At 63.6% G+C, this 22,765-nt stretch overlaps 2 protein-coding genes across 7 annotated transcripts; both read right to left on the bottom strand.

Moving 5' to 3' along the window:
- Positions 1-498: 498 nt before the first annotated feature.
- Positions 499-10,549, bottom strand: MAPK12 (mitogen-activated protein kinase 12). Of its 5 annotated transcripts, none has more exons than XM_010361242.2 (12): positions 10,120-10,549; positions 9,902-10,031; positions 6,759-6,817; positions 5,284-5,395; positions 5,068-5,166; positions 4,781-4,828; positions 4,187-4,301; positions 3,910-3,981; positions 3,592-3,671; positions 3,429-3,507; positions 3,173-3,346; positions 499-1,078 (listed from the first exon to the last, which is right to left on the bottom strand). In XM_010361242.2, the coding sequence occupies exons 1-12, from the start codon at positions 10,242-10,244 to the stop codon at positions 999-1,001; spliced, it is 1,173 nt and encodes a 390-aa protein (XP_010359544.1). In that variant the 5' UTR covers positions 10,245-10,549; the 3' UTR covers positions 499-998. The 5 variants fall into 5 exon arrangements, with proteins under 5 accessions (XP_010359544.1, XP_010359547.1, XP_010359548.1 ...); XM_010361245.2 differs by having other exon boundaries at positions 10,149-10,480; XM_010361246.2 differs by having other exon boundaries at positions 10,179-10,480.
- Positions 10,550-12,425: 1,876 nt separating this feature from the next.
- Positions 12,426-19,057, bottom strand: MAPK11 (mitogen-activated protein kinase 11). Of its 2 annotated transcripts, XM_030914427.1 has the most exons (12): positions 18,859-19,057; positions 16,487-16,616; positions 16,229-16,287; positions 16,031-16,142; positions 15,918-15,947; positions 15,788-15,835; positions 15,595-15,709; positions 15,207-15,278; positions 14,894-14,973; positions 14,299-14,377; positions 14,035-14,208; positions 12,426-13,735 (listed from the first exon to the last, which is right to left on the bottom strand). In XM_030914427.1, exons 1-12 carry the CDS (start codon positions 18,972-18,974, stop codon positions 13,656-13,658), a joined length of 1,095 nt encoding a protein of 364 aa, XP_030770287.1. In that variant the 5' UTR covers positions 18,975-19,057; the 3' UTR covers positions 12,426-13,655. The 2 variants fall into 2 exon arrangements, 1 of the variants encoding a protein (XP_030770287.1); XR_004052616.1 differs by having other exon boundaries at positions 12,427-13,735; positions 14,299-14,973; positions 18,859-19,054.
- Positions 19,058-22,765: the final 3,708 nt, after the last annotated feature.

Below are 22,765 nucleotides of genomic sequence, written 5' to 3'. Positions count from 1 at the left end.
CTGGGCATGAAGATACCACTGGAGCACGGTAGTAGGTAGGGGCTAGAAGTTTGATCAAGAACTAAACCCAGCCCTCTGTGCTCACCACTCCACCACAGGGGCCAGAGGGGTCTCAAGGTGTTCAGTGTGCCCCCTCCCCCCAGGGACATGCTGGCCTTGGAGGGTGCAGAGAGCTAGGGTAGATCCTAACATTTCTCCCCATCAGGCCCTGCCCCTGGGTCTGGCTTCAGGATCCACACACAGTGGCTCAGACTCTAAGCCATTAGCAGAAGGTCACCCTGTAAAAGGGGAGGGGGCCAAGCCCTAACGTGGGGGTTTGAAGCTCACTGGCACAGGTCTGGGGAAGTGGGCACCAGCTTTGTGGCCTGGGAGAGATGGGATGCTCAGGCCCCCCAACTGGCTCTGAGGGTCTGAGCTATCAGGCCAGCCTCCTCTACATGCAGGCCAAGGGCTTGGAGGCCTTAAGACAGGTCGCAGCATGAGGACGCATAGCCAGAGCAGGGAGCTACAAAAGGGTCTATTTCATTCCAGCCACGTGGGTGCCACACAGCTGATTTACATTCCAGGCAGGGGGTGCAGGAAGGTCCACTGATGTCGCCCAGGAGAGGGGATGTCCCTGAGTTGGTGCCCTGCGCCCACCCTCTGTTCTTCCTCCGCATGGCCCAGAGCAGGCAGGGCTCAGAGGCCAGGGCCTGACCTGGAGCCCCACCAGCTCTGAAGTTTCTGAGGGCACCGGGCAAGGGGGCCCCGGTTCCAGGCATCAGAGGCCATCCCCAGGTCGGCCAGAGGTCCTGTCCAGAAAGTTCAGGTGCTCCTCCAGGATGGGCGCCTGAGAGCAGAGGCACGGGCATGGGGAGGAGGATCCATGGAACCCAGGGGTCTGCTCCGATGGATGCCTTGGGATGCAAGCCCCAGCCAAGGTCACGGTGGCAACGAGGGTCCCCTCTCAGGTGGAAGGTGAAGGTGGTCCTCACTGCCACCCTGGAGCTCAGAGATCTTCACAGAGCCGTCTCCTTGGAGACCCTGGCTCCCAGCTGCCGGGGAGGCTTGAAGCTGAGCACCTCTTTGTAAGTAACACCTGGCGGGGGCGGGGGGGCACAACAGAGACTGGGGTCAGCCTTTGCCTTCCATCCTGGGGTGTCACTCACAGACACGCCTGGCGGTGCCTCGTGGGGCCCTTCTCTAATCCTAATGTGGTCTGAACCACTGAGAGAAGGTTTGTGTGAAGAGGCCATTGCTCTAGATCCAGATTTTCCAGGGAAAGGGGAGGTGGCCAGGGCTTGGCCACGTGTCCACTACGGTCTGTCCTAAGAGCTGAGGCCCCAGCTACAGTTGTGTGGGTGGGGACTACAGAGAGCATCCTATGGCCCATGGTTTTCAAGTTATCTTTTTAGCAGGAGAAACCTTTAATCAAAGCCAAACTCATAAGCATACAACTAAGCACGCACAGCGAAGGGTGGAGGCCCTGCGGCAGGCACCCAGGGACCCGTGGCCCTAAGGAGCACAGGTGAAGAATCTCAGTCCATCCAGCCCCCCAGCCAGTGTGGAGGACCAAGGCCCTGCGCCCAAGGTAGAGCCAGGACAGGGCCTGAAACACAGCGCTGCTCCCAGTGTCCACCTGCTGTCCCCGGGCACCCCCACCACAGGTTGCTCATGCAGCCATGAAGAAGACACAGCCTGCAATTCGGGAGCAGAAATGAAGCCAGGTCCAGCGTAGCTGTGGGAGCTGGGGAGGCTTCCCTGAGTTCAGCCTGAGGCTGCACAGGCCTTGGCCAGCCCTCCAAGATGAGGGGATAGCCCCTGGTATAGGGGATGATGGACCCTAGTAGTTGGGGTTGGGGTCTGGACTGCTCAGGGGGGCTGGGGGAGACAGGTGAGGCCCTGGGGACTATCTTGGGTATATAAGACATACATGTAGGCCGGGCGCGGTGGCTCAAGCCTGTAATCCCAGCACTTTGGAAGGCCGAGACGGGCGGATCACGAGGTCAGGAGATCAAGTCCATCCTGGCTAACACAGGTGAAACCCCGTCTCTACTAAAAAATACAAAAAACTAGCCGGGCGATGTGGCGGGCGCCTGTAGTCCCAGCTACGTGGGAGGCTGAGGCAGGAGAATGGCGTGAACCCAGGAGGCGGAGCTTGCAGTGAGCTGAGATCCGGCCACTGCACTCCAGCCTGGGCGGCAGAGCGAGACTCCGTCTCAAAAAAAAAAAAAAAAAAAAAAAAAAAAAAAAAAAAAAAAAAAAAAGACATACATGTCTTGTCTAGATGGGAAGCATCCTAAAATGGGCCAAAGAGAGGGCCGGACGTGGTGGCTCACGTCTATAATCCCAGCACTTTGAGAGGCCGAGGTGGGCGGATCATGGGGTCAGGAGATCAAGACCATCCTGGCTAACACAGTGAAACTCCATCTCTACTAAAATTACAAAAAATTAGCCAAGCGTGGTGGTGGGCACCTGTAGTCCCAGCTACTCGGGAGGCTAAGGCAGGAGAATGGCATGAACCCGGGAGGCAATGCTTGCAGTGAGCCAAGATCACACCACTGCACTCCAGCCTGAGCAACAGAGCGAGACTGTCTCAAAAAAAAAAAAAAAAAAAAAAACTGGGGCAAGGAGAGGCAAGGACAGACTCACGAGATGTGAGGAGAGAGGCTTTAGGGACAAATGGACATGGTGAGGGTGGCATGGTGGCTCGGGTCTCTGGCCTGGACATGGCGGAAGGGCAGCAGGTCTGGGGGCCAGGAGGGGCTAAGTGGGTCCTGCTGCCCTGACTCACAGCTGCCCTTCACCATTCCTGGCTCCTTCTGTGCCAGCCTCTGTGCTGAGCCTGCCAGAAACACCCTCCTTTCATCTTTCAGCTCCAGCCAGAGGTCATTTCCACCAGGCCACACGGCCCCATGCTGCCCTCTGACCTCCCATTCTCCTCACCTGACCTGCATCCCAGGGACGGGGATCTAGGACTCTGAGCCTAGCCACCTGCACAGGGCCCACAGGGTCCACACAGGCCCTGCCCGGAGCCCGCCACCCACGGGTCCACACAGGCCCTGCTAGGATCCCCCCACTTACGGATCCACACAGGCCCTGCCCGGAGCCCCCTACTCAGGTCCACACAGGCTCTGCCCGGAGCCCCCCACTCACAGGTCCACACAGGCCCTGCCCGGAGTCCCCAGCTCACGCTTCCATTCATCCAGCGTGCGGTCCACGTCATCAAAGGAGTCGTCATACTTCTGGACCTGGGGCTCATCTTCTGTGTCGTGCAGGGACTCGAAGTAGGGATGGGCCAGTGCCTCGGCTGCTGTCACCCGCTGCTCCGCATCCAGCACCAGCATCTTCTCCAGGAGGTTCACAGCTGCAGGGGAAGGTGTGTCAGGCCAGACTGCGGGAGGCCCCACACTCCAGCACCTGGTGGCCCCCACACTAGCCAGCCCTACCCAGAGGGCTTGCATTGGTCAGGATGGAGGCAAAATCCTTCTTCTCCAACTCGGGGAGGCCCTTCATGTAGTTCTTGGCCTGTGTGGGAAGAAAGGGTGAGGGGCCAACACCGAGGCCTGGGTCCGCCCCCACCCCCCACCCAGCTCCCCACTCACCACTGACCTCATCACTCTGCAGCCGCTGCACAAACTCAGCTGGAGGCGTCCCTGTCACCTTCATGATCTCCTTCAGCTGGTCCAGGTCTGCACCGAGGTCAGGAGCACAGCTCGGGGGCCAGAGATCAGGGCCCTCACTGCCCCCACCTGGGAAGGAGCCATTCCCACCTCCCCAGAATCCCCCACCTGGGCAGGAGCAATCCCCAGCCCCCACCCCCCAAGAACCCGCGACGTGGGCAGGAGCCATCCCCACCCCCCAGAACCCCCCACCTGGGCAGGAGCCATCCCCACCCGCCCCTGGTGCTGCCCTGCTGCTGGAGGATACGGTCGCTGCCCTTGAACAGCGTCTTGCCTGTGATCATCTCCGCCATGATGCAGCCCACAGACCAGATGTCCACTGAGATAAAAGCCATGGTCAGCCCCGTGGGCAGGGGGACAGGATGAGATGGGGAGGGAGGAAACACAGACTACAGCCCACCCACCCGGCTCCCACCCCAGCTCAACAGCCTCCCTGGGGAGCGGCCACCACAGGGCTCTCTGTGAAGAAGTGGAGAAGCAGATAGTGCAGCCCAAGAGGTCCAAATCTCTAGGCAGCTTCTCACCCGTCTGCGTGTAGCGCATCCAATTCAAGATGACCTCGGGTGCCCGGTACCACCGGGTCACCACATACCCAGTCATCTCACTGTCTGCCTGCCTGGCCAGGCCAAAGTCCAGGATCTGCGGGAAGAATTGGGGAAGTGGGTTCTAGGGGACTCCCAAGGAGCAGACAGGCCACCCATGGTCCAGGAGACCCCAGGGGGGTTGGACTTGAAGCCCCAAGCTGGGGCCTCCTGACAACCTTTGAGGACTTGAGGCCATGCCCTTGGACCCCAAACTGCCTGAGCTCCTCCCTTTGGCCAGTGCACTGAGCCCAGCTGCCCTTCGGATGGAGCAGGGGCCCTGGGGCTCCCCTCTCCCTGCTGTCACCTGCTGCCCGCCAAGGCCTCAGCCCTGTCCTGGACCAGGCAGGGGCCTGGGGGCGCCTCCCACTCTCACCCGCTGCAGGTATGGCGTGTGGTATACCACTGCCTCCTGGGGCTCACCCACCCACCAGCTCCTCAGCCACTGCCCAGAGCCTGGGGCCTTGGCCCCCTGCCCAGGCCTGACAGGTGGATTGGTGGGCAGATCCGGAGGGGCCCCTGCCAGGTGGCACACACCTTCAGCTCACAGTCTTCGTTCACAGCCAGGTTGCCAGGCTTCAGGTCCTGGGGACAGAGGAAAGGTGGCCACTGTGCCCCACCCTCCCGAGCATAGGCACAGCCAAGAGCCTGGGTGGCACCTAAAGATGGGGCCACCAGACCTGGCCCCCTTGCTCTCTGCAGCCCTTCAAGGACAGAGCCAGGTACCTGGGCATCCAGGCAGGCTCCCACCAGGGGCTGTGCATGAGGCGTGGCTCAGCCCCCCCAGACCCCATCAGCTCCCCCAGACCCCGTCAGACCCTCACAGGTAGGACGTGGAGGCAGGGGATTGCGCTGGGGGAGGGCTGATGGCTGGCTCCTCCACCAGGACTCACTCTGTGGATGATGCCGGCAGCATGGATATACTGCGGGGACAGAGGATGCGGCAGGTTTCAGCGTACCAGGGCCTCGGAGCCACAGGGCCCTCCTCTGCCCAGCCCTGAGGCCCCGCCTGCCTCCCTGCAGCCCCCCTGGGGCCATACCCTCAACCCCTTCAGCATCTGGTACACGAGGAACTGGATCCGGTCCTCGCCCAGCTTCTCATGTTTCATGAGCTTGCCCAGGTCGGTGCCCATGAATGGCATCACCAGGTAACTGTGGAAGGGGCCGGAGCACCGTCAGTGGGCAGAGCCAGCCTCTGCATCCTGGAGGCCTACCCAGCAGGCCCAGGCTCAGACCCATCCGGGATCCAGCAGGCGCCCCCGGGAAGGTCACCCTGCAGCACCCGTCCCCACTGGCCTCGGCATCCTCACAACCCCGCCTTGCAGTGCCAGGCTCCATCCTGCCCCAACTGTCACTGCCAGCAACGCTTACACCTCCCTCCCACCCTGAGGACTGTCAGACAGGGAGGAGGCTGCACTTCGGGGGTTTTGTTTTTGTTTTTTTTGAGACGGAGTCTCACTCTGTGCCCCAGGCTGGAGTGCAGTGGCTGGATCTCAGCTCACTGCAAGCTCCGCCTCCCAAGTTCACGCCATTCTCCTGCCTCAGCCTCAGCCTGGGACTACAGGCGCCCGCCACCTTGCCCGGCTAGTTTTTTGTATTTTTTAGTAGAGATGGGGTTTCACCGGATTAGGCAGGATGGTCTCGATCTCCTGACCTCGTGATCCGCCTGTCTTGGCCTCCCAAAGTGCTGGGATTACAGGCTTGAGCCACCGCGCCCGGCCTCCCTTTGGGGTTTTTGAATCCTCTGCTAAAGCGCCCTGCGTGCCAGGCTAGGGGCTGAGGCTGTGTGGTGGAGGCAGCAGGGCTCAAGTCTTCACAGGCAGGGGAGGGAGGCAGTCAGGTTTCAACTTCGGAACTTTGTGCCAGAGATGAGGGAGGTGCCTGGGGGCGATGGGGGCACGGCAAGGCATCTGGGTCAGAGGAGCTGGCTGAGCCGGTGGAGACGGACACAGGGGAATGGTATTTAGCACCTCCCCAGAGGCCACTGAGGCCAGCGTGGGTCCTTGACCTCTGCAAGTCAGGCGGGAGGCGCCTGCTACCCTCTCCAGGCCTTCCTCAGCCTGGCCCTTCACTCTTGGCCGACAAGGTGTGAGTCCCGGGGTGGTCGGCTGCAGGGCAAAGGGCAGGGTGGGTCCTCCCTACCGCTTCTCCCCCACCCGCTGGAAAAGGTCAGCAGCTCCAGTTACCGGCCACACACTTGGTGCCAGGGTCCCGAGCACGGGACCTTCCTGTTAACAAATGATCAGGTCCAAGGTTCACATCCTCCGGTGCCGGAGAGCCCAGGGGCCAGGAGTGAAGGGAGGCAGCAGCCCCAGCTCTGCCCAGCTGTGCCTGTGGGTCCCAAGACCATGTGGGGGAGAGTGTGGGGCAGACAGTGGAATGGGGGGGGTCGGCAGTGTGCATCCCCCACTCAGGCTACAGGAAGAGAACCGCGTGCCAACCTGGAACCTGAAGCCAGCGCCCAGAGCTGCCCACCACCCCTTGTGCCCAGCAGCCAGCCCAGGTCGGCACTCACAAGTCTGTGAAGTCATCCAGGGTCTCATCAGGAGTGAATACGTCCAGCAGCCCAATCACCTGGCGGGCCAGGTAGGGTTGAGAGTGCAGCAGAGGACACGGGCTGGGGCACCCCCCAAGAGTGGCACAGCCCTCTGGGCAGGAAACCCCCTCTGCAGCTGTCGTCATGCCCCACTGTCCAAAGGGCCTGGCTCTGCCCACTGGCAGTGTGGCCCAGCCCTGGCACACATACCCACAGACAGGTTATTTTTGGATGGTGACAGCCGGGATCTTCTGGGGGAAGGGCAACCCACAGTCTGGGCTGGCTCTGAACCATGCAAAGCGTTCCTGCCCTTTTTCCCCTCTTCTCCCCAACCAAACACCCACGCCCAGGGACGGGACAGCGCTATGAGGAGAGGCCAGGCCTCTGCTGGTAAGGCCCAGGTGGACAGCACCATGACCCGCCATACCTGGTCCCCACAGCACCCCTGGTTGGGGAGATGGACAGTGGATAGGTCATGTGATAACTGCTGCCTCAGCATTTTGGGGTGACAGGGTCCCAGGGAGGCCTGGAGGAGTTCTGCACAGCCAAGGATAGAGGGGCAGGTAGACATGTGGGCTGCGGGACACCGGGCAGAGGGCACACGCAGAGTGGCCAAGGCAAGAGGGAGAACACTTGGAGAGTTTGAGGAACACAGGGAGGGAGGCCAGGTGGCCAAGGCCCAGGCCAGGGAGGGGCTGAGGAGAGGCCAGAGGGAGCTGGCAGGGCAGCACACACCAGGTGAAAGTTTGGCTTTGATCCCAAGAGACAGGGAAGGATTTAAACAGGTGTGATGCTAAACGCATCCTGCTGGCCGTGGTGTAGGGACTGGCCAGAGTGAAGCAAGAATGGACCTAAACTGGAAGGATAGCTCTGCCAGAGCCATGGGCAAGAATGTGGAGGGAGGAGGAGAAGGAACAGAGGGGGCGTCCAGGGAGGCCTGGGAGCAGCGGGGTCTGTGGACAGGACAGCTGGAGGGTGCCTGGGAGAGCGCTTTGGCAGAAGATGGAAAGCAGGGTCCTGTGGGCTAGGGGCCACAGGACTTGGCTTGGCCTCTGTGGTATGGGGGCTGGCCTGGAGAGGGAGGTGGCATGGGGATGGCAGGACTGGGGCCTGTGGCAGAGCCTCCTCCCCCGCTGAGCAAGGCATGTGGCCTCACAGAGCTTCAGTCTCCCAGGAAGATGGGGTTCCAGGGAAAGAGCCTCAGCTGCAGGCTGGAAGCCCAGAGGGTGGACCCCCAGGCACAGCGGGGACCCCAGGACAGCAGGGCAGTGGCTAAAGAAAAGCCCTGGTGGAGCCCAGCGCGGTGGGTCACGCCTGTACTCCCAGCAATTTGGGAGGCGAAGGCAGGCAGATCACGAGGTCAGGAGTTCAAGACCAGCCTGGCCAACATAGTGAAACCCCGTCTCTACTAAAAATACAAAAAGTTAGCTGGGTGTGGTGGTGGGTGCCTATAGCCACAGCTACTAGAGAGGCTGAGGCAGGAGAATTGTGCGAACCCAGGAGGTGGAGGTCGCAGATTGCGCCATTGCACTCCAGCCTGGGTGACAGAGGGAGACCCCATCTCAAAAAAGAGAAGCCCCAGTGGCCGGGCGCAGTGGTTCATGCCTGTAATCCCAGCACTTTGGGAGGCCGAGGTAGGTGGATCACTCGAGGTCAGGGGTTTGAGACCAGTCTGCCCAACATAATGAAACACCGTCTCTACTAAAAATACAAAACATTAGCCAGGTATGGTGGCACGCACCTGTAATCCCAGCTACTCAGGAGGCTAAGGCAGGAGAATCACTTGAACCCAGGAGGCAAAGGTTGCGGTGAGCCAAGATCGTGCCATTGCACTCCAGCCTGGGCAACAAGAGCGAAACTCCATCTCAAAAGAAAAAAAAAAAGGAGAAAGAAAAGCCCCTGCTTGGGCAAGGCACGAGCAGGTGAGTGAGTGGGTGGGTGGGGGCAGGGGGCCGAGGGGAAGGCTGCAGTCCTGGGGCAAGGCCTTGGTGTGACGGGTGGAACGGGGGAGTGCGGTGGTGGCAAGGTGGGGGCAGGGCTGGGTGTGACGTGGGTGTCGAGGTGGGGGCATGGCTGGTGTCCACCGCAAACATTTCACAGGGCCCGGGGTGGTGAGCTGGGGTCAGGGTGGGCTATGGGAAGCCTCAGAGAAAAGGACCCACTCGAGGGGCTGAGGGAGTGGCGGTGGCCAGGAACCAGGGGGCGGGCGGTTTGCTGGTGGACGCAGGGACTCATTCTCCCAGGGCACCAGTGGCTTGGATGACCCAGGAGGGTCCAGAGCATCTCACCCTGGAGCTAGGGTCCAGGCGCCCAGACCACCTGCCTTCAGGCTGGGCCCAGACCAGGGGCAGGACAGGAGGGACGTGGGGGGCAGTGGACAAGTGGGACTGTGTCCAGAAACCAGAGTGCCCCTGGCAGAGAAGTCAGGCTCTTAGCAGCCAGCCATCCCGTGGGAGAGGCCCAGGGCAGCTGTGCATGGCATCTCACAGGCAGGACTGGAAAGGATGGGCCCCCACAACAAAAGGGAGGGTGTCTGTGAGATGGCCACCACGCCCAGTGCCCCCCAAACAGCAGCTCCCTAAACCCTTCACTCACCCCCCAGGGGCTCCAGAGGGTTCACCATACTCCCTACGTTCTGGCGCCCCCCTCCTCCCCCTACACCGGGTCGGAAGACTCGGGAGATGGACAGCAACAAAGTGGGCTCCACAGAGGGGCTGGAGAGGGGCCCAAATGGGAAAGAGAAGGTGCCCCTTCCGGGAAAATCCTCCTGCCGGGAGCATCCTCTCAGCGCGGGCTTCCTGGCTGGGAGCAGGGTTTGGCGTGAGACCTGGAGGATCCCCTGGGCCTGGCCAAGTCGTGTCCCCCGACCAGGGCCTCGCTGAGGCGCCAAGTCAAGGGGCTCTTTCTCGGGCCTGGCAGAGGAGGGGGAATGGCCCTTGGGGGAGTCGTCTCCCAAGGGGAGACGGACCTTGCTCTCCTCCTCCCCTGGGGACCCACGGCCCGACCCCCGCCCCGCCCCACAGCAGGTTGCCTGGGGAAGGGGTTGCCAGGTGGAGGAACCCAGCCCAGCCGGACCGAGCCGAGGCCGGGGCGCCATCCCGGAGCGGGGTCGCGCGACTCACGTTCTCGTGACGCATGTGTTTGAGCAGGCGCAGCTCGCGGTAGGCGCGCTTGGCGAACAGCTCGGACTGGAAGGGCCGATACAGCTTCTTGATGGCCACCTTGGCGCCGGTGCGGCTGTCCACGGCCGAGCTGCGGGGCGGACCGCTTAGCGGGAAGGCCGGGCACCCCGCGCAGGCCCCGCCCGCCCTGCCGGCCGCCCCGCCCGGCCCGCGCTCACCACACCGCGCCATAGGCGCCCGAGCCCACCGGCTGCAGGTCCCGGTACACGGCGCGCACCTCCCAGGCCGTCTTGGTCACCTCCTGGCGGTAAAAGCCACTGCGGGCAGGCGGCGGAGAGCTCATGGCAGGCCCGGGAGCCGCCCACCCCGCAGAGCCTGCGGGCGGTGCCCCCAGGACCGGGGACCCGGGATCGGCGGGGCTTCCTCGGCGCGCGCCCCGGGCCGACTTCTTGCTGCTCGCCCGCCCGCCGCTGGGGCGCTCCTGCTCCCGGCCCTTCCCTCGGGGATGTCCCAGGTGCCGACCCTGGCCCGACCCCGACCCAGGCAGCGCACGGCCCCTCCCCCGCTCGGGGACCAACCGGCCCGCGGGCGGCGCGCACGTGACGCCCTCGCCCGCCCTCCGGCCCCTCCGGAAACCCGAGGCGGCCGCCGCCGGGGGAGGGCCGGAGCCTGGGGGGAAGCGCAGGGGGAGGGGAGCGCCGCCCCGCGGCTTTGTCCCGACCTAGGGCCGGACGCGGCGCGGAGATACCCCTGTCAGCCTCTCCCCTTTGGCTGAACTTCCCCGCTCTGGGGGTGGAGTCGGGGGAGGGGGGAGCTCCTGCTGAGACCCTGGGCTCCAGTCCTGACTGCCCATGGTTCCAGGGCGCAGGGCCCATCCTTGACAGCCTCAGCGCTGACTTCTATTGGCAGTCCCAAGTTGGGCTGAGTCCTGTGTACCTAGGGTCAACTTGCCACGCCACCCCCAAGGATGCCCTACCGCTGCGCCTGATCCATCCGTCCCCGAATGGGGGGTCCATCTGCACCTGTCTTGCCTGTATCCCTCTCTACACGGAGGGGTCTGTCTCCCAAACTCCTCAGGCTGCATCCCCAACCCCATCCCTGTGGCCACTGACCCCAGGCCTCTCAGTCCCATAGGTCCCTGAGGGCCCTTTTGGACACCCAACTCCTCCTCCTGCTCCCCCCATCTGTGGGGTGCCTGCTGCAAGCGTTGCAAGTGCTGGTGCCCCTGCCCATCCCACCCCTGCCTGTCCTGTCCTGCAAAACCCAGGCTGAGGGTGACTGCACTGTCTCCAGCAGGGATGGGGACCTGCTGGGGCCCTCAGCCTGACCCCTCTGTGTGGGCACTATCCTCCCATAGGTCTGGCCCCATCCTAGACCAGATGCTCTGGTGGGCAAAGCCCCACCCTGACACCCTCTCCGCAGTCCAGAAACCTGGGTCTGAGGAGGGATGTGGGTGCACCCCGGGATCCCACCAGGCTGGTGGGTAACAGGATCCCTAGGGCCCTCTGCCCCGCCCTCCGGCCATGAATCAGCAGCTCAGCCGCTCAAGGGCGGGAGGAGCTTTACACCTGGGCTTTGGGCCGTGCTCCGTGGCATTCATCAGCTCGTGCCCAGTGAGCAGGGGCAGCCCGGGACTGCCCAAACCACAGCTGCCTGTGGCCTGCACCCTTTGTGCCCTGGGCTGCCTGTGGCACTCTATCTACCTCTTCCAGGAGGCCCAGCTTCCACTGCTGTCCCCCTTAACTCCCCGTGGTGGAGCTCAGGGGTCCAGAAGGCCCCACACAGACCAGGCTTCTGAGGTGGGGCTGTCCCCCATTCTGCTCCCACCCCCAACCGCCAACACTGGACTTCCCCAGGACGGACCACTACACTGACGAGGCCCCAGGAGGGCCCCCAACTCCCAGACGGTTTCCACCCCTACCCAAGACCCAAGGAAGGGCACAGACTGTCCCTGGCCCCTAGAGACACTGCCTGACCCCAAATGGTCTGGACCGTCCCCCACACGTAAGCTGCAGAGCATAGTGGGAATGGGACCAGTGCACACATTCCCTGGGTTAAAGTGGCCTCTTTTTCCTTCACCAGGAAGGAAAGGAAAGCTATTTTCCCTAGCCCACCCAGCCCCCGCCCAGGGATGGGCAGACCCTTGCTCCCTTGACACCCAACTTCCCCCCAGCCAGCTTGTCTCACCACTGAGGGGTAGGGGGGTGGTGTCTGGATCTTGGCCCGAAGCCAAGCCTGCCCAGTACATCCCCACAGGGCAGCTGGGGTCACCATCTGGGTGGCCGTCCCACCCTGTGCCCTCAGACCCACCCATCAGCCACGTCCTCCCCTGGTCCCCCTGGGCTCAGACCCTCCAGGGAGCAGGGAGGGTGCCAGAAGATGGCCACTGGTCTGACTGGGGGCCTGAGGGATCTGGCCAGCTAGAGGTGAGTGATGCAGGGTGACCCAGACACTCCCCCCATGCCCAGCAGTGGGGATGGCGGGGGCAGCAGGGCCTGGAGTGGCCTTTGGATATGAGCTGAGCGAGAGAACTCCCTTTATTGTGCACCCCTGGTGCAGGCACTTGAAACCCAGGCTTCCCTGGGCCCCTCGAGGCAAGAGGTCACCCCCTTTCCAGGGCAGAGCCATACCCCCAACTCAGCTCTGGGCAGGGTCCTGTCTCTGAGGTTACTGGATCAGCTCCATTGTGGGACAAGGAAATAGGACTGACCCGCAGACCAGAGCACCTCAGATCTCCGGCTGCAGGGCCACAACGGTGGATAGAGGTAGAGAGCGGGCCAGGGTGTGGCGCACAAGTGTCCAAGTCCAAGTTCACACCCGCGTGTGCTGCCTGCCTTAGTGTCCTCAAGGCCAAACCACCCAGTCACCCCCAGCCTCAGGAGCCTGCTGTGGGTCACATATCCGAGGAGAAAGCCCCTGCTGGCGCTCATGTGGCTGCCCTTTCACCCACTGGAGCCCCCAGTCTGAAACACCCCTCACGGCATCAGGAACTGAGGAGAGGGAAGGCAACAGCACGCCCGCCCCAGCTCCAGCTTCTTGCCAGGCATGGCTGCTGGCCCTTAGGCGCCCACAGATTCACATGCACCACATCACATGTGCCCTGACATACGAACACGAGGAGTGCACGCTCATCCACATGTGCCCACACACACCCACGGGTGAACACAAGGCTCCAGCAGCTTTTCTCATTTGACACCTGGTGGTTGTCTGTGCCCAGCCTGGTGGCACACTGGCTCTGCCTCTCCTCTTAGACCTGTGGGTCTCAGCACTGACCAGGACAGCCCCCTACTTCCAGGCTGAGCAGCTCTAACCACTGAGACCTCTCCCTTTGAGTCTCCCAGGGTCCCGGCCCCAGCGTGCCCTCCAGAGAGCCCTGGGACAGAAGAGACCCCAAGGCTGACGCTCCCCAGTGGGTCGGCCTGAGACAGACAGGGGAACTCCGCAGGGGAACCCCTTTGGCATCCAGGACCACACAGTCAGGTCCCAATGGAGAGCGCAGTAGCCAGAAAGGAGCAGGAGGACCAAGGTAGGCACAGAGACACTTGTGCCCAGACTCCTACACATGGCAAGCACATGTACACACATGTTTGTGCATGCATACATGTGTGTAGATTATCCTGAAGGCGAGGGGTCCTAGGCCAGGAGTCAGTGACCATAGGAGTGTGGGAGGTGCCTCTTGAGGAAATCAGACCAGCTGTGGAAGGGTGCAGGCCCAAGCCCCTCCACAGGCTCTTAGGGGCTGCCGGGCAGCACCTCACTGCTCAATCTCCAGGCTGCCAGGTGGCTTCGGTGGCTCTGGGGGCTTGAAGCTGAGGACTTCCTGGTAGGTGAGCTCTAGAAGGTGAAGGGAAAGGGTGAGCCTGTGCCTCCCACAGCCCAGTCCCCAACCTGCTTGTCTGGCACCTGCCACCCAGCCCAGGCCCACCACCCTGTGACAGCAGCCTCAGCACAGAGTCTGGGAGCCAGAACTTGCCCTGTGCCACTCCCCCACCCCACCCACCCCCAGCCTGTACTGGACACCTGAATGCCCTTCCACACCTGACCAGTCTGGAGAGGAACTGGGGCATTTCCTGCCTCTGGGGAAATGGAGCCTGCAGGCCCCTGGACCCACCCATAGCCACTGCCATGCCCACCCTTCCACTCCTCCAGCGTGCGCTCCTTGGCCTCAACGCTCTCATCATACGGCTCGGCCTCTGGCTCATCCTCAGGGTCGTGGTACTGGCTGAAGTAGGCGTGGGCCAGTGCCTCGGCGGCACTGACCCTCTGGTCACTGTCCAGCACCAGCATCCTTCCAAGGAGGTCTATGGCTGCAGGGGAGCCAGTGGCAGGGAGGGGAGGGTCAGCTCTGCATTCAGGGCCAGATATGGAGCCCAGTCTAGCCCCAGGGCAGTCCTCACCCAGGGGGTTGGCTCCATGGAAGATGCTGCTCAGGTCCTTCTGGGGCATGGGGGGCAGGGACTGGATATATGTCCGGGCCTGGAGGGCACACGAGAACACCTGGGGAGGCTGCTCACTCTCTGCCTCCCTGGCCCCAAACTGGGGCTTCTCTTGGCAAGCCCCCAGACTCAATTCACTCCAACAGGCCAGGACAAGGGCACAGGCAGACCAGTGACTCCCTCCACATAGGGTCCGGTGACTAGCTCCTCACTTGGCCCCTAACGCCTGCAGGAGCTGGGTCCAAGTACACTCCCTCCACCCAGCCCAACCCCACTGCCCTGGCCAGGCACTGCTTGCTGGGCACCCAGCCCGCCCCCACTGCCCTGGCCAGTCACTGCTTGCTGGGGTCATGGTTTTGCACTCACTGTCCCTGGTGTCAGGACCGTCTTCCCCCTTCTCCTGTTTCCCCTGCAGGGATTGGGCACCTGACGTAGTCTCTATCCCACCACATCCCATGTTCCCCATATCGTCCCCACATTTCCACACCACCCTCTCCCCGAGAGCCTGGGGACTGGACCAGCAGAGGGAGCTGCCGGCTGGCAGGCACCAACTCACGTGTTCTGAGGAGATCTTTGCCAGAACCTCGGGGCTGGGTGTGCCCACCACTTCCATGATGCGCTTCAGCTGGTCAATGTCTGCATCACTCAGGAAACACCCACCGGCCAGCCAAGGACCTCTCTTGGGCCCCCAGACCCAAAACTTTGGGGCACTGCCCAGAGCCCGCTCTCCTAGAGCTGAGGATGGCCAGCCCAAAGTAGCATGGCATGGGGGCAGAAGAGGCATGACCCACCAGAAGGGGCCAGCGCTGGTCCCTACCCTACAAGACAGGCCCTGTTTGACCCTGCTCCCCAACCTGGGCCAAGGATACAGTCGCTTCCCGGGAAGAGGGCCTTGCCCTGGAGCAGCTCAGCCATGATGCAGCCCACGGACCAGATGTCCACTGTTTGAGGGCAAGGGGGCCTCCATCAGTGTGCCCACCCCACGTCCCTCCTCCAGGAGACCCACAGTCACATCCAGACCCTGAGACGGGCAGACCCCCTCCTCCGCCATACCCAACACCCCTGGGCAAGGGGGAGGCCTGTAGCTGCAGGGCCAGAGGAGGCCAGTCATGCTCTAGTGGCCTCTGAAGGGCTGCTTTTGAATGTGGGTCCCACATTCTTGGGGACCTTGCCTGCCCCCCAAGACCTGGCATGCAGAGCCAGTCCAGGGCCAGACGAGGCCCTCAGCCTTCGTCCCCCCAGGCCTTCCCCCTGCACCTGTCTGGTTGTAATGCATCCAGTTTAGCATGATCTCAGGTGCCCGGTACCAGCGCGTGGCCACATAGCCGGTCATCTCCTCGTCCGCCTGGCGCGCCAGCCCGAAGTCCAGGATCTGGGGCGACCACGAGGTGTTCTCAAGCTCCTCACGGGCTCCGCCACCGCCCCGCCCACCCCTGCCCGCGGGCCTCACCCTGAGCTCACAGTCCTCGTTCACAGCCACGTTGCTGGGCTTCAGGTCCTGCAGGTCACGCGAAGCGTGAGCAGAGGAGGCTGGGACGGAGCCCTGCTGGACCCGACCCTCACCCTGCGGTCACACCTACCCGGTGGATGATCCCCGCCGAGTGGATGTACTGCGGGAGGGGGATCGTGGTGAGTGCCAGGCCCGGCCCGCCCGACCCCCGCGAGGGGACCCGCGAAGCCCCGGGCGCCCCACCTTTAGCCCGCGCAGCAGTTGGTAAACCAGGAACTGAACGTGCTCGTCGCTCAGCGCCTGGCACTTGACGATGTTGTTCAGGTCGGCGCCCATGAGGGTGGTCACCAAGTACCTGGGGTGGGGTCAGGGGGTCAGGACAGGGCCCCACCGCCGCTCCGCGAACGTGCTCCCCGCTGCCTGGCCCGCCCCGCCGCTCACACTTCGCTGAAGTCCTCGATAGACGTGGCCGGCGTGAAGACGTCCAGAAGCCCGATGACCTGAGTGGCGGGGGGCGTCAGGGCCGGGCGGCGAACCCCCGGCTGTGGTTCAGGTTCCCCCCACCCCGGTCCCGCCCCGCAGCGCCAGGCCGCGCCCCCCATGGCCCCGCCCCCATCGCCAGAGCTCACCCGCCCATTGGCTGCGCCCGCGGCCCCGCCCCCGGACGCGCCCTCCGCTCACGGCCCGTCCCCGGCTCACGTTCTCGTGCTTCAGGTGCTTGAGCAGCCGCAGCTCCCGGTACGTCCTGCGCGCGTGGATCAGCGACTGGAAGGGGCGCGACAGCTTCTTCACCGCCACCTTCTGGCGCAGCCGCGCGTCGTAGGCCGAACTGGAAGGCGGGCGAGTGAGGCGGCGCCGGGAAGGGTCCGAGGGCGGCCGCCCGCGCGCACACGCGCTCCCGTCCGCACGCGCGTGGACCCGGGCGGCGCCGCTCTCGCCGCTTCTCTGTGGGGATGGGGCAGTGGAGCTTTTCCGCCCCGGCCCCAGCCCCGCCGCCCCAGCTCGGCCTCCCGCCTGGGGCCTACCCTCTCCGTGCTTGCTGGGAAGGAGCCCCTGGGGCTGGACCGCCATGCGTGTGTTCGCCCCTCAAGGTCCTGGACCTTCTCTGTCCCCTGACCCCACTGATTCCCACTCCCAACCAGGGGCCCCCATGCAAAGCGAGGCTGGGGGAGAGGCCCACCACCCAGCGTGGAAAAACACAGCAGGAAAACAGCCACTGGCATTCACCTGCAGCAGACCGGCCTCCCTCTGCCTCATAGACCGCATGGTCCCAGGAGGCTCATGGAGGGGGATTCTAGAGCCACCTCAAAGCCCCTGGACCCCCAGTGCCTCCGAATGTTCAAAATGCGGAGGAAAAGTTGGTCAGAGGTGCTTATTGCATCATTATTTGGAACAAAACCTGGACAGAAGGTGATGTACAGCTGAGAGCGTGTGCTGGACCCACAGAACAGCCCTTCGCGCAGCCCCACTTCCCAGAGGTCCAGACCCTCCACCCTGCACCAGCTTCCTGAGCCCACGCTCCCTTTGCCAGTGACGCCTCATCCCACCCTCCCATGTCCCACTGCCCTCAGCCCTGCTAAAGGCAAGGCCTTTGCACAGCCTGTTTCCTCTCGCTGATTCTTGCCCCTTCTCTCCCTCCTACTTCTGTCTCTTGGGATCCTGTCCCAGAGAAAATGGAGGCTGAGGCCACCCCCCATGCCCACACAGCGCGGAGCAGGGGCGGTTCCCCCTGGGTCTGGGATGCTCATGGGCCCAGGTCGAGGTGCCTGGGGCAGCCATGCTCCCAGCCTACGATCAGGGAAAGGTGCTTCTGAGGTGGTGAGTCGAGTGGCCCTGCACGTGGGGCAGCAGGTTCTTTTGGCCAATTGCATCTATGCGGTCAGGTGACAGGAAATTGGCACCCGGTCCACACCCTTGGCAGTGGAACTGAGAAAATGGGCCAGGGGTGCCAGGGGGGACACCAGGCCTCACTCGGAGAACCGGACACCCCTCGGCAACTCCCAGAGTCCAGCCAGGCCCCGCCCTAGTTCCCTATGGCCACTCCCACACTGTCCCAGACCCTTTTCCTGCCCTTGAGGTCTCAGAGAGGAAGACAGATCTGTGCTGGCATGATGGCTAGCAGACCCACCTGCAGCTTCTGACGGAAGGCTAGGGACCACGCCAGAAGACAGCCTGCCCTGAGACCCCCAGCCCTGATGCTGGCTCCTGAGCTCCGAATCTGGTGGGCCTAGAGATCCCACTTCCAACCTGCAAGTGCCTGGGACAACGCCCTGCCCTGGCTGCCTCTGCCTTCGGGCCCCACCAGGACCCCCCAGTGGGCAGCAGCTAAGGGGCATTGACCATGGTGAGGACTCAGCTGCACCTCTCAAAGCCTGTACCCATGATTGGCCTCCCAGTCAACATGGAAGCTGAAACTTAGGACTCTTGGTAATAACCTCACCCTAAGCCCCTCCAACCCTGGCTGCCCTAGTAACAGAGGCCTTGGCCCAGTCGACCCCCCTCCCCCACCCAGATTCTGTCGTCTTCCTGGGCCCCAGGCCAGGTCCTCTGGCCCCAGGGCCTAAGTGGGGTTTGTGGTCTGAGGGGGAGCCTGAGGCCATCCCAAGGGGAGAGGTCTTGGCTTCCGGAAGCGGGGCTTCCCTTTTCAGACAATAGCCCCCAACCAGGGTGGGGGAGGGGCATCCGCTAGACCCCGGGGGCTGCCCGACCCGACTCAGTGAATCCCAGGTGGGTGCTCAGACATTTAGGGGCCCGGACATCAGGGTGGCTCGGGGCTCGGTCGCGTGAGACCCACCCTCACGTCGGCTGTGACCCCCCCAGGCCTCAGGCCTGGTGGGCGGCGGTCCGAATCGGGCGAGGCCGGAGGACCCCCCTCCCTCCCGGTAACGGTGTCTGCTTAGAAAGTTTCTTTACGCCGCCCCCCCCATTCATTCCTCAGATCCGCGCGGCGCCCGGGGGCGGAGGCAGGGCGAGGCCCCTCCCCACGCCGAGAACCTCGCGCGGGCTAGGAGGGGACGCGCTCTCCGGCCCGGCCCGGTCCCCACCCAGCACCCCCTCTGCCCCGCCCCTACCAGACGGAGCCGTAGGCGCCCGAGCCCACCGGGCGCAGCCCCTGCAGCCGCTGCGGCACCTCCCACACGGTCTTGTTCAGCTCCTGCCGGTAGAAGCCGGCGCTAGGGCCCGACATGTCCGGAGCGGCCGCTGCTCCGCCCGGGGCCAGCCCCGCGCCCCGCGCCCGCGCCCGCGCCCGAGCCGAGCCCCAGCGGAGCGGAGGGCGGCGGAGGCGGTGGCGGCGGGCGGGGCAGGGCTCCGGGGCGGGGCCGGGAGGCCCGGGCGGATTTCCCGGGCTGGGTGGCTGGGGCGTGGGGGGGTTCCCAAAGACAAATGCGCTGCTTCCTGCGCCTCGGAGGCGGCGGCGGAGCGGAAACCAGCCCTCCCCTTCCCGGGGGGGGGCGCCAAGGGCGGACACCTCCCTCCGGCTCTCACCTCCTGGGGGCTGCGCGCTTCTCCAGATTTGCGCCCGCGTCTGGGCTCGACCCGGGCTTCCCCACCCCGGCGGCGCCCTCCCCAACGAGGAAGAACCGTCAAAACCGAAGAAGCCTTGGGTGAACCATGGGAAGTATTTTTCATCAAGACAGAAATAAGCATAGCACCTGCTAAAGACTCGGCACTGGATAGGAAAATAAGCCGAAAGGCGTTGGGACAGGGCTGGCCTGGCTTTCTCAGGCAGGAGCTGCAGGCCTTGGTCTGCGGCGCGCCTCGGAGAACCTTCCAGGCCTCCTGCCCCGGCTCGCCCTGACCTCCCCTCTGGGAGAGGCGCGACCGCTGGACTGTCAGGACCAGGGACAGCGGCGTCACCGCGGGCCTTCCTACCCACAAACAGCGGTCCCAAACGGATCCTTTTTGCTGCCCAGAACCTTTCCTCCTCCTTAGCTGCCACTTCTAGGAAGCCCACCCTGACTATCCCAGGTCCGAGAGCCGCCTTTGGGTGCAAGGTCCTTGAAGTCAGCCCCGCGGGCGGCCAGGCGCGGGGGGCTGCCTTGGCGGGGACGGGGGCAGGGCTCCACTCCTCGGCGTCTGTGCGGCGCTCGGGGCCGCACAGCTACTTTTATTCCCACTGGAAAGTGACCGGGGCTTGGAGGAGCATTGCCCCCTGGAGCACCGGTCACCGATCTCCGCCCTGGTAGAGCGGTGGGTGGGAGGCTTCGTGGCTGGGCGGCCCCCTCCAGCGAAGTGAGAAATCAGGATCCCAGTGGCCCAAATAACTCCTTTTTAAAAACATTAAAATCCGAGTTTTAATGTCAAATCTGATTTTTATATATCGGCAACCAAATTAAAACAGCCAGCGCGGTCCTGGCCAACGGACCCATGCGGACCGCGGCGAAGGAACGGGTCTCTCAGTCCCAGCCGCTCTGGCCCCTTTTGCATGACCAAGCCCTGTGCCTCAGTTTCCCCACTGGAAGCCGGCATCCGACTTGGGGCCTGGCGCGGGCCCGGGGATGGCCCCTCTCCTCGCTGGGGCTGGGTTGGGGCGAGGACACGGGCGGCCTCCCGGAGGGCCCCCGCCCCAGGGCGCCTTTCACTGGGCCCGGCCGGGTTTTGTGCGGAATTAATGGAGCTTCAGCTAAAGGAGTAGGAGGCGGGAGCGCAGCCCGGGGGCTGTGGGAACCGCGGCCGCGGCCGCCGGGGGAGGGGAGCGGCCTTTGTCTGCGCCGCGGCCGGGCGGGGCGGGAATCGAGTTCCCATGGCGACCGGCCCCGCCCCTGCGCCTCCCGGGGGACTGGGCGGCTCGGTTCTCGCCCCTAGGGTAGGGGACATGGAGGTGGGGAGGTGTCAGGCTTCCCCCAGGCGCCCGCCCGCCCGCCCGAAATCCTCGCGGCCAGGGAGGCCCGGGCGGCTCAGCGGGTCAGGTGAGCGTGTGTGTGGGGGGGGGGCGGGGTACAGGACCCTCTCACCACTGAGCTGACCTGCCCCATGCATTAGAGGTCCCACCCATGTGCCTACCGGGGACAGTGTGGGGTCGTGGCACTGCCGGGGAGTGACCACTGAGGAGTTTCGGGCGGCGTGAGGGCCTGGAGGCCACCTTCCAGCAGAGGCACCGTCAGCTCAGTGGGGGCCAGGGAAGCCCCCCTGGAGGGAGCTGCCAGTGGAGGACAGTCCCAGGCCCAGAGGGGAAGCCGGCTGGTGGTGACAGGACTGCCCTGGGTCAGGGGAGCCGGGAAGGGCAGGTGGCAGGGCAGGAGAGAGAGGCCCTGGGCCAGAGGCACCTCTTACCCAGCTGATTCACTGTGGTCCCTGAATACAGTAGACTACCCCTTCTCCGTGCTCATCCCCCCCACCCCACCGCCTGCTGGTCCTGGCCACCCCTCCTCACTGGAGGGGTGTGACAGCCCCTCTCTGGTCCCCCTGGTCCCTCCCAGCTGGCCTCTTCCTGCAGTCAGTGAACTTCCTAAAAGGCAAATCTGGCCTTGCTCACTGGGGGACCAGGCGATGGTGGGCGCAGAGCTGATTTAGCAAAGGACTTGTCCTGCTGGTAAGAAGCAAGCAGGATGTAGCCCTGGGCTGGTGAGCTACCCACCGCCTCTCCTCCCACCACTCTGGGAGGAAAATGGGACTTGGAAAGCACCAGGAAGGACAGGCCACCCCTCGTCTGTCGCCAGCTGATCACTCCAGCCCACCCGTGTGCACCCCGGCAGCTATGCCCAGGTTCTACCTGTGCCAGCCCCCACCTGAGTGCTGGACTGCTGGGCCTGCAGCCTCTCCCCAGCCCCAAGTTTCACGTGTGTGGGGTCTCACTGAACCTTCCCTTCTTTCCTGATGGCCCAGTGAGACAGGGGTCTAGTACAGAAGCCAGGCCTCCAGGTCCCCAGCCCCCTGCCCGAAGGTCTACAGGGATGGAGTACGGAAGCCAGGCCTCCAGGTTCCCAGCTCACTACCTGAGACCTCCCACTCTGCACTTCAGACATTCGGTCCACCCCCTTGCTCTGACCTTCTGACCAGCCATGTCTCTGGGAAGGGAGGAACCCAATGTCATTTCAGGGGTCCCTAGAGCAGGGGATGTCAGTTTGCCTTGTACCCCTTTCTCCTGTGGGGGAGAGAAGGCCACCCGTTTTTCGTCGTGGCTTGAATGGAGCTGCCCTAGTCCAAAGGAGACTCGAGCAGTGTAGGCCTTGCCCATCAAGAGACCCTGGCCTTGATGTGCCCCAGTCGGGGAGATAGGCTGGGGCTGCCTGAGAACAGATCCTCATGAGTGGGTTAGCAGTGCAGACCAGCAGAACCTCAGGATGTGTGCCTAGATCCAGCCACATCTGAAACTGGGCCTTCACTTTGTGTCTGGAGCACTGAATGCCCCTCTGCCTGGGCTGTCTGTATTCTTGGCGCACAGGGGAGGCTCCGAGCCCTGCCTGTCGTGGTTGTTGCTGTTCCTAGCGCTCAAGACAGTGCATGCGTGGTGTGCAGTGGGCATTTGGTAAGAATGTGTTGGCCGGGCGCAGTGGCTCAGGCCTGTAATCCCAGCACTTTGGGAGGCTGAGGCGGGCGGATCACCTGAGGTCGGGAGTTCGAGACCAGCCTGACCAACATGGAGAAACCCCCGTCTCTACTAAAAATACAAAATTAGCCGGGCGTGGTGGCACATGCCTATAATCCCAGCTACTAGGGAGGCTGAGGCAGGAGAATCGCTTGAACCTGGGAGGCGGAGGTAGCAGTGAGCCGAGATTGTGCCATTGCACTCCAGCCTGGGCAAAAAGAGTGAAACTCCATCTCAAAAATAAAAAACAAAAAACAACAAAAAAGAATGTGTTGCATGAAAGAAGCAGGAGGCCATGGAAGCCACCAGATGGCACCAGAAGCAGTCCCACCTTCCAGCACCCCCCACCTCCCCCAAGCATCCCTATTAGCCCCCTCCACCTCCCCCTAGCACCTCTCCCAGCCCCCTTCACCTCACACGAGCACCCCTTCCAGCCCCCTCCACCTCAC

The sequence above is a fragment of the Rhinopithecus roxellana genome, chromosome 13 (assembly GCF_007565055.1).
Source record: "Rhinopithecus roxellana isolate Shanxi Qingling chromosome 13, ASM756505v1, whole genome shotgun sequence".
Lineage (NCBI taxonomy): Eukaryota > Metazoa > Chordata > Mammalia > Primates > Cercopithecidae > Rhinopithecus > Rhinopithecus roxellana.
This window is presented reverse-complemented; position numbering and strand designations above follow the sequence as displayed.